General features: G+C 40.8%; 1 protein-coding gene across 1 annotated transcript in view; it reads right to left on the bottom strand.

Moving 5' to 3' along the window:
• Positions 1-361: 361 nt before the first annotated feature.
• The window catches only part of pcnx2 (pecanex 2), a gene marked incomplete in the record, with an annotated part of 27,793 nt that continues 17,312 nt past the window's right edge, over positions 362-10,842 (bottom strand). The window contains 12 exon segments of the mRNA XM_014033969.1: positions 362-757; positions 2,247-2,423; positions 2,532-2,606; positions 2,683-2,849; positions 4,312-4,493; positions 6,364-6,480; positions 6,580-6,737; positions 8,823-9,053; positions 9,155-9,299; positions 9,812-9,915; positions 10,164-10,397; positions 10,522-10,775. Of these exon segments, the coding sequence (XP_013889423.1) occupies positions 596-757; positions 2,247-2,423; positions 2,532-2,606; positions 2,683-2,849; positions 4,312-4,493; positions 6,364-6,480; positions 6,580-6,737; positions 8,823-9,053; positions 9,155-9,299; positions 9,812-9,915; positions 10,164-10,397; positions 10,522-10,775 (2,006 nt within the window).

The raw sequence follows: 10,842 nt of genomic DNA, 5'->3' as shown, positions 1-10,842 counted from the left end.
CGTGAGCATAAAACTATTCGTCACAAGTATAGAGTAGCAGGTCTAAACAGAGTGCTTACTTTTTTGTTTGAGTTGTTTTTTTGGTTTTTTTTTTTTTTCAAAAAAAGTCACATGTTGGCTTCAAGAACATAAGGGTCATTCTAGTAAAGAGAACTCACGGAATTAGTCTTCATGTCTTTTTGAAACACTGAAGAATGATCTAATATAAGTTCCTTTTATCCTAAAATCTAATAATTTGATTAGTTAAAACCCTTCCTGTGAAACATTTGTCTATACGGACTTTTCTCAGAAATACATTCATTCCCCCTTCTGACACAGTTAAGAAATTTCTAAATATATATATATTTAAAAAAAAATCCACTTCATTTAAAAATGTATTTATTTGATCAACTGGATCAAAGTATTTTTTTTCCCCAGGCTTTACATTCGAACAAGATGAGACCACATGCTGCGAACAAGGGAGAAGGCAGGTTTGTGTGCATGGGTGCTCTCTCTCATACAATCCTTTGTATGTATGCAGATCCCTTTGTCGTGCAGACCTCTCTGCACGTGGGCGCTCTTGTAAATATATCTGTTTCGTTTTTTTTAATCATTCTCAGGCAGTCTTCTGATCCGTTTGCTCCGGAGCCGTCGACGCCGAGTCCTCCTGGGTCTTGTCTAATCCCTGGCTCAAGCCCTGATCGCTGGACTGTGCGCCGTCTCGCACCGTGGTGGCGGCGTTGGAGGCGTCGATGCTCTCGTATGGCTCTGATGTCCACTGAGGGCGAGGGAAGAAAAAAAACGATGAGGGCGAGGATAAAGTTTCGTACAGAGGTTGAGCTGAGAGCGAGATTTTAAAAAGAACATGAATTAGAAGATAAGGTTGAGTGGTAATATTATACCCATGAGTGTCTAAAAATAGTTGTACTATAAACTTCAAGAACACTGTCACAGTATCTTATGATAAGTTCTTTTTTATTTCCTGAGTGCGGTGCAACAACTACACTGTGCCTTCAGTTTTAGCACCACACCAAGGTCGGCTGATCTTTTTCTGCCAACCTATTGTGCTGCTTTGAGCTAAAGTAGTTGTCAGAGGGTGGAGGGAGGATAAGAGGGATAGATGGAGGTCGTAAAAAGATTTTTTCCCAGCAGAATGAAATCATGAAGGACAAACGACAACTACAGGCAAGTTCCTTTAGTCTCCGTGCAAAGGAGCACATATTTACGATGTTTTTGCACAGTAATTTGAGCATGTTTTTACCCTTGTATTATCTTTAATTTATCATTTTATGAGGCTATGGAGAGGTTGAAAAGTGACCTTCTTTGGAATCAGAATGTCTACAAAATATTGAATAAATCGAGCCGACTGCTGACTTTACAGCTYGTGATTCATGAAGACATTCCACCAATTAGATATTATCAAAACAGAAGATAAGTTTTAATGTTTGTCTGTGTGTTTACCTTCCTGATGGCCTGGATGGAAGCTTGATCAGTGTGCATTGCCAATGCAATGCACACTATTGTGATTCGTTTCCCATCCAAGTCATCTCAACTTTGCCATGCTTCTCCTCCTGCATACTTTGTCCTAGAGCTGCCATTGTAATTTATATCTGTAAAGCTCCCATGCCAAATGATGGCTATGCCTTTTGGTGCCTGTAAAACTTATAGTTTATGAAATATTAATGTTTAATGAATTATAATAGTAGTCAATGGAGCCTTGTATTGGTCCAATACTGCCCCATGCTGTACTCAACTTGGTACTGCACCATAGTTTAATATTTCAACTCAGTAGTTCAGTGTTTACAGTACTAATATGATTGTATTTTGATGTTTTACTACAATATTGTCTTAATACTGCTCGATTGTTGTAATATTATGCATTTTTGTGTCAATAATTGTATTGGCAATGTGGCCTCTTTCTACACACATACAAACCAACCCCTGCCACCATCTTCTGCCACAGTTCTATTGGTCTAATGGTCTACGTCATGGACTTTCATGTGGGAGATCAGGGTTCAAAACCTAGCTAATGCAACTTTAACAAAAAATCTCTTCAAATTTCATATTGTCACACAATTACCTTAATTACAAACACCTGCTGACGTGGCAGGCACAAGCTGGTATAGAAAACACATTTGAACTTGGTCAAAGTTCATTCTGCAAGTCCAATGCTGCAGGCAAAGCCATGCTGCAATGACATGCTACATGGCAATGCGCACTTGTTTTTACATCGTAAAAACCCATGTCTAGTTTGATTTGTGTCCTACCTGCGTGGCTTTGCTGCCGGACCTGTGCGAGGGTCCGATGGCGATGTTGACGCTGGACGAGGACTGCGTGTCGGTGGTGTTCCCCCCCTCTGCGGCCGACAGCCCGGAGATCACCAGGCCGCTGGAGAAACTGCGCTTCCCAAACAGGAGGCTGAGGGTGGAAGAGGATGAGGAAACCTGGTGGAACGGGGTGGGGRTGGGCGGGAAACGACACACGGGAACAAACAGTAAGTCGAGAGGTTTGCAGGTGGAGAGTTTCAGCACAGAAGTGTGTGAAGGTCCCACCTGACTGGAGCGCTGCTGATGCTGCGCTGCCTGGAGCTGCGAGCTGATCCCTCCTGCTCCGGAGAGACGAGGGACCTGAAGACGAAAAGTTTCTTTTTCAGCTAAAACCCACCTTCCTTGAGGTTTTGAAAGAAAACAAAAATGGGCATACCTGAGAGAATATAGAGGCTATGGAAGTGTTAAAGGACAGCTGACTGTTGGACAAACGCTGGACGAGTCCATGGTTGGAGCCCGAATCCAGAATGGGACCTGATTGGCTGGTGACAGGGGGGCGTTGGCTCTGAGGCTGCACTGACCGACTGCGATACTCTCTTCTCCCTAAAGACAACAAAAACAGAATTAGTTTTTGCATTGTCTGGGTAAACAGGAAGACACCTGTGCCACAACTGAGACAATAAAGGACTTTTCCTCATAAAGTGTGTGGCAGAAAATTCTTACTTAATAAATCAGAATAGGGAACCTGCTCTATTTAGTTTGGGACAAAAAGGGTAGTTTCTCTCTGGCAAAAAGTTTTTTTTACTTAGAATCACACCAAATTGATATTTTCTGTGTCTAAAATAATTTCCACATTCAAGCAAATGTAATTTTTTTGTCACAATTCAGTCACAAAATGTTTTATTTGTGTCTCAGTCATGTGTCATGTTATTACATGAGGATTGGGACACCATAACTGAAACACAACTTACAACTACAAACTCTCAAATGTAGAGAGACTTCTCCTGCAATAATTGTATTAAATACTTCATAACCCCAAAACAAACAGAACTGAAACAGATCAATCTTCCACCTGAATGATGGCGAGGATGTGGTCACCGTCCTGTTGATGTGTGCCCTGTCCTTCAATTATGCTGGGAGGGTGGGTTCATTAAACTGTCAGAGACATCTTGGGCTATGACCTCATATTTCCCTGCATATCTATTTATTTGGGGCACATGGACCTAAATGTATCCAAATATATATTTAAATAATGATGACAGCAAGTAAAAAAGCTATGACTAAGTAATGGCTTAGCAGGGATCTACCCACAGTTAATGAGTGGACGGACATTGTTAATTCTATTCGGCGTATTGGGCGTCTGACCTTTGACTTAAGACTACAAAAAGAAATGGTGCCCTCTGGGAAAATAGGTTACACATCCTATGGTAAGAGGTGACAACCTACTATTATCTTGACACGCTTCCTCTACTTTTTTYCCCCCCCCTTTTTCCTGCCTGGTCATTATAAATACCTTCGGTGAACAATATCCCCCATTTAACACCAGAATTGTTCTAGATTTGTATGTTGTTTCTTTAATTGTTGTTTTGATTTTTCTTTTCTGTTGTTCTAAATGTAAAAATTTCTCATGGGGGAAAAAAAACCTGATTAATCACAATACATTATTTTTGTCACCAGTTTGAATGACGCTTGCAACGACAAATTTATTGATCAAATTTTTAGAATTTGTTCTAAATTCCTGTGAAATGAGTGCAAAAGCCCCCAAATTCATGAGAAAATATAGAACCCTTGCAAACATTTTGAGATGTTTTGGATTTTATTTTTTTATAATGATACTAATTTTCATAAATGCATTTTGCCGACAGTTGCAGCCCAACAAGATACAGTTTTTTTTTACCATGGTGATCTCCCCGCTCTCAAAGAGATTCTTGTTCATGACACTATAATCTGACCTTCAGCTCAACATGACTGCCTAAGTGGGAAATCTTGCTTTCCAGTGCACCCCTCTGGTCATTTCTTGTGTGAGTAAAGAAACAGGTGTGTGTGTGTGTGTGTGTGTGTGTACCTGTGTTGTGGCGTCTGTGGCTGTGTGTCGTCCTGGCCCGGTTCTGGTAAAGACTCAGGCTGTTGGACGTGACAGAGGACTGGCGGTTTTGGCTCAACGAGGACGAACCAGCAGCACCGCAGTCCACGTCCTCCATGTTGGTGCCACTGTTGTTACAGCTGGTCAGGTTGTCTTTACGCACCCTGCAGCACGCACACACACAAACACACACACAGGGCACAGATTTATTTATTCATGTCCACATCAGTGCCAGAGACGCAAAAGGGCATCAAAAATTTAGCAAGCTTTGACTGTCCCATCTGGTTGAGAGTGAGAGATGTTATGTAAGGCGTAAATATGTTCTGACTGAAGGCGAACGACCCATCTTAGGTCCTTTACTGCTTTGTGAAATTAAGACAACGATCAAAGAGGATGAAACAGGATTACCGGCCTAATCTAATCTGAAAAAGGACAATTTATTCCTCAAGAATCCTAAAGGAGACCTGTGCATTCCTAACTGAAAAAAGTAGTAAAAGAAGAAGCAAAGCGATACAAGTGATGTTGCTTCAACTACAGAAAGGTAAAGCTTTCAGGTTTCCACTCTCTCTGTAATCCAGACATCTCCGTCTCCCAGGCGTACTCTCGCTCTGTCCCCCCTCACATGTATTTAAAACTACATTAAGTTGGCAGACAAGTCCCTCTGCACCGCTGCCAGTCAATATCTCTAAATCCTAAGAGAAGCACTCAGTCAGCCTGTAGGGAGCCTAAGCGTTTTAAGATCAGTGGAGCCTTATCCATGATGGATTTATCCTGAAACATAACCAGCTAAAATGAGAGCATTATGCTGGGAATAGAATCTGTTATCAGAGCTTGTCTTGTTGTCAAGACAAAAGAATTAGAAAACGGCTCAGAAACATACAAATCAGTCTGATACTTTATGCTAAATGCTGGGTAAACCTTAATGCTGAATGTTTCATTAGTGGATATGGACCTCTTAAAGTGCCTGTGACATATTTTTGAATTAAATATGAATGTATTTTTTGATAGATAATAATGTTAATGTATTGCAAGAAGAATTTCACATCACTGAGATGAACAGTTTTTGAGATATTCTCCTGTGAAGTAACAGGAAGTGATGTCAAAGGGGGAATCTCTATGTGCGAACAGAGCACAATGGCTGAAAACAGACTGTAGAGAAGAATCTGATGTTTCTCGTGATTATGTTGAGTCACTATCAGATAGGGATGAAGAAGAGTTCAAATAATATTGTTTCTATAAACAAAGACCATGAAATTTTCTTTCTTAGTGTTCCCCTTTGATGTCACTTCCTGTTTCATTATGGCTGAGCCTAATTCAAAGGAAGATGCCAGTTGCATTGCATGTATTGTGCCAAGTTTACTGAATTCAAAGATGTTTTCTTTGACTTTTCTGTATTTGAAGAATGTGCATAGCAGAGGTACTTTAAAATTAAGCTTGCAAGCTATGAARCTTCTCAAATACTATTAAGATTAATATTTTTATTAGTGTATTCTTAGCATCCGAGGTCCGCCTCCAGAGAATCTGAAATTTTGACCATGAGAAAAATTTATTGGCGACACCCTGCACTTAAGCAATCCACCGGGGAAGAGAATGATGCACTGTAAAGTCCAGGATGTTGCAGGAAAATGCTGCACAGGGCAACAATTTCTAAGCTGCAGTTTTAATCTTTGTAGCTGAGTTTGAAATAGTTGCATATGAAGTTTTTCCACAAGTGAAACTGTCTCCCGTGAAATTCGTTTGTCAAAGTCATTTAGGGGTTTTTAGGAGCTTTGATCTTAGCTGTGCACATGCTCTGTGTTAAAATAGGATCAAGTGAGCCTTTTATCCAGAGCATCTCGCTCAGAGATCTTCAGACAGCTGCTTGATCCAGAAACTGGACTTGTGACCAAAATAAATCTAATCTGTTCTGTTTTCTTCTGCTTGTGAAGACTGCGGTGCAACAGGGAGGATCTCAGGGAAGGTTGAGCTCAGCAGGCAAGAAGGACAAGACTTACAGCCTCACAGGGAGGGAAAAAAATAAAATAAAATACTGACCGAAGCCATTTAGAGCAGAGCCAGGAACGAATGGCATCCAGGCTCAAAGCCCCTCCTCCGATGCTGCGAAGCGTTCGGTGCGTTCCTGCGTATGATGTTGTCAGGGGTGACACATACCTGTAAAAATAAGGACATTAATGTCTCATGCACGTCAGTTAGAAACAGACTGTTAAACGCGCTGCAGCTTTGAAATCAGGCTGCAGCTCTGAAACATACATGGGGTATCCCAGCGGCTGGTCGCAGGATGAGTTCACCATGTTCCTCAGCGCTTGCTTTGAGTTCTGGATGCTGCCACGTTCTGGGTTTCGGTTCCGCAGAAACACCAGCTCCTGCTGCTGACCCGCCCACAGGCCGCGCACACACTCCTTATTGATCTGCAGAGAGGAGGGCCGATCATACTGGAGTTCAACAAGATAGACGAGGATTATTTAAAATTCAGTTGAAGTTGTTGAAAAACTCCTGGAAAAACTGAACATGTGGAAATGAAAGCAGTTTGCTGTGGTTATAGCCTTCAAAGAAAGTTTGGTCTCATTTTTGTGCTTTATACCAGGGGTTCTTAACCTTTTTGACTTCGGGGCCCAATTTGTTGAACATAAAGTGGCACGAGGCCCAGTCAGACATTACCAATGTATGGATCAAAATGATAATTATTCTAATCTAAATCTTAATTTTTATTGTATTTACATCATAACTAACATAACTAAGTTAAATACACTTACAGTTTAAAAGTAAAATTCCTGTCAAATAATCACAAGACATGATTATGACAAACATTTTTATACTGTAACCTCCCCATAACAATTATTTGAACAAATACAAAGGTCAGTCAACAGACCACTCAGGATTATCGACACAAAAATATATATTTTTAATATAAACAATAACAAAAATATACAATTCAAAAAATAAAATTGTGGGCATAAAATAAATAAATTAAAAATATTTAATGTATATGTTTCAAATAAAAACTAAAAATAAATCTGATAAAGTACAAATGAAAATATAGCATTTTAAAATTTTTGCAACCAGAAGCTGCTCTTCATATTAGTGACAAACATTAAAAGTTTCTTTAAAATACATTCAAAATGTTTAAAAATAAACTACAAAAATTAATTTAAAGTGCAAATTAAAATATAGTTGTATCTGCAACTGTATTCGATGTTTTGAACTTTTAAAATATTGCATGGTAAAAACAGAAGAGCTGCACTTCATATTAGTGACAAACTTTGGTGTTTTCTGATGGGTTACCTTCATTTTTGCTTCTACTTTTTGTTTAAAATAAATTTCCATTCTCGGCAGGTTTCTGAGGTTCTTCTTCAAAAAGTTGTTAAACATCTGAGTAGCGCAATACTGCTACTAGTGGTGAGAAAGTGTATTGYACCTTATTCAAAATCAAAGCGGTCCCACGGCCCTCTGCGGCCCAAAGTTAAAAAACGTTTTTCTTTTGAGGCCGTCAAGGTGGCGCTCGCGGCCCAATTGTGGTTAGTGCTTTATACCACGTGTCAAACTCAAGACCAGCAGGCCAGTAACTGAGTTGTAACTGAGCAATTTAGCTGGATAGCACAGTATTGATGTCCCAAAATAAAACAGCTTTAAAGCCAGCATTGACCTTAAACTACACCTCCCATAATGTAAGCATGTCAATTATGCAGGGGGGTTTCAAATGGGAGAGTTCAGAATTTAAGACAGCAACTACTCACCACAACTCATCAGTAAGTAAAACTCTCCTGCTTTTACATTTAATAACATTTCTGTATTATTTGTTTCAAATTTAGTCAGTYACACTTTTCAGTGTTTACAACAGGATGTGTTAAAACGCTGTTCCTATTCAGGAAATACCATGTAGAGCTCAGTATTGTTTGTTAGCAGTGCTCAGCTATAGTAATGAGATGAGAAACATGATGCTTCGTGTCTAACATGAAACGTCAAAGTTAATTACATCCGGCCCTTTGATGGTCACCGTTACGCTCATGTTGCCCTTGGTGAAAATGAGCTGGACACCCCTGCTTCATCCTGTATTTAATGAGATTCTTAGGTGTGTCTTTTTTTTTTTTTTAGTAAACCTGAAAAAAAAGCACAAACAAACCTTGGCAGTTTTTCAGCACCTAGCCTAGCCAAAATGGTTTGCTTTTATTTTTTCAAATGTTTTCTATGATTGATAAGGTATTAATTTCGATAAGTGAACTTCTGTATACGGAAACCTGTAAATTCTTTATTATAGGGATGCACTGATATGAAAATTTCAACGACATAACAACACMGATACATCCTGCATCCCTACTTTATTATACTATTTTTAATTTGATGTATTTCATAGGTTTTATAGGATGCATAGTGCCTAACGTGTAAACTCTGCGATGACGTCTAGAAATCACGCTTCTGTTTGCCTCTTTCAGCATTCATCATCCTGCGTTTCTGCACAAAAGGCTGAAACCTGAACCTTTCCCTCCGTCTGTTACCTTAATGACCTTGAAGCTGAGGTGCCGTTTGTACAGCATGATGATCTTGTACTCGTCCGTGCCGTCGTCAATCATGTGTCTGAGGGTGAGCAGCGTGTCGCGGCTGGACAGCACGGCCTTCCGCCAGGCGGGGTCACTTTCGTGGCAGATTACCAGGCTGCTGCGATAGTTTGTGATGGCTTCATACAGGATGCACGCCTCCTCCGTCTCCTCGAGGCATGTGAAGTGATCCTGCAGGGCAGAAAGGAGGGRAAAAAAATACATCACCAAGCTCATCAGGTGTCTGGACACGAGCCGTAGCTGCTGCATGAAGCCGCAGCTGTCAGCTTTACCTGATGAAGCTTGAGGCTCATTCGGACCGCGGGGGCCACCACCTTCTGCAGGAGGTCCAGATCTGCAAACACCCACTCGTCCTTTGTGGCGATACGAAAGTCTCCTTTAAACAGGGTGTTGAACCCATACAGAAAGGATTCCAGGCTTCAAGAAAAACAAAAAAATATGAAACACATTTTATATATAAACTACATTAAAAAAAGAAAAAAAAAACAGGAACGGGAACAAAAAAAAACTGTTAAAACATTTGTTTTAGTACGCAGCTGCTAGCACCCTCTTCTGGTGAGTTTTTGCAGCAGCAGTCAAAAAAGCCAACCCTAAAGTAGCTTTGAATAGCATTATTTTGCTCATTATATATACTGTATATATAAAGCTTCAACAACATAAAGGACAGTAAAATTAAAATCAAACTGGAACTGATCCGTGATGCATGATACATGAACATATTGTTTTCCAATCCAATATGATGTTTGTGTGATTTTGTTTATTTGACTGGAATCCATAGTGTCCTGAAAATATACTGAAGTAGTCCAAGAGACCAGAAACAGGAAACAATAGTGTGAATGCTGACTCAGCATTCCCACAATGAACATTTTATTTCATTTCAGAGATAAACACTTTTACTCTTGTTTATTTTTATTTATTTTTTTTTTTACCTGTTGGACATGTTGTGCGACGCCGTACCGAGGGATCTCCTGCCCAGGACAGAGAGTGCGTAGGACAGAGTCACCAGTGGGGAGTCTTCATCGCTGTCCACAGGCTGGACGGACATAGAAACCATCAAAAACACAAAGATGCAGGTGGGCCAACACAACAATATGTGTTCTGTTTTGTCCAGTGATGCATTTWTGTGTTTTTAACCATTCACCTTTTGCTTTTCTTTAACTTATCTCGTACTGAATAAATGATTAAAAGTACATTATTAAATGTTTATATCTGACTCATCTCTGTACCGTAATAATAGATGCTGTTAAGTGGACAGACGGGTCCTCAGGTGATATACTGTACCGTCTCCATCTTCCCAGCACAATACTGAATCCACTCCAAGTAGACGTTACAGAAGCTGGCACGAGTCACCCCCTGCAGGCAGTGCACGTAGTCTTCATCGATCTTCGCACTGAAGACCTGAGGGTCGCGCTCGATGTGGTGCCACTTGGTGTAGGCCTGTAGCGCCTCCTGGACRGCGGTGTCTTTGAGCCAGGTGCAGAGTTTGGGAGAGTGGACCAGGAAGTAGATGATACTCTGAAAGAAAAGAAGAAACATGGCCGCTGACTTGACGATGAAAGCAAAATATTCCTAATACCAAACAGGAAACGGCTTAATTAKTACCAGCCACTGCTGATATCYTGCRTAACGGTAATCAAACCTTTAGGTAGTAGGTGATGAGCAGCTTTCGAAGGTCGTACACTTGCAGCATGGTGGCAGCGTTGTTCTCGCTGATGCTGTAACCCTCCARCAGGTACTTGGTGGCCATCACCTCCCAGGCCAGCCAGCGCAGGTTGAAGGCGGCGTTGCAGGACAGCATGTGAGGCAGGTGACCCGGCTCGCAGCAGCAGCATCCGTCGTCCTCCTCCACTCCTTCAGTGATGGCTTCCACCTCCCGCTGCTGACAGTAAGTGCCTGACGAGGACAGACGTGGACGTTAGGAAACTGAGCTGCCTCATCAAAAAAAAAAAAAAAAAAAAAA

Source organism: Austrofundulus limnaeus, unplaced genomic scaffold (genome assembly GCF_001266775.1).
Source record: "Austrofundulus limnaeus strain Quisiro unplaced genomic scaffold, Austrofundulus_limnaeus-1.0 Scaffold0, whole genome shotgun sequence".
NCBI classification, from domain to species: Eukaryota; Metazoa; Chordata; class Actinopteri; order Cyprinodontiformes; family Rivulidae; genus Austrofundulus; species Austrofundulus limnaeus.
The sequence above is the reverse complement of the archived record's forward strand: the minus strand, read 5'-3'. Positions and strand labels throughout refer to the sequence as shown.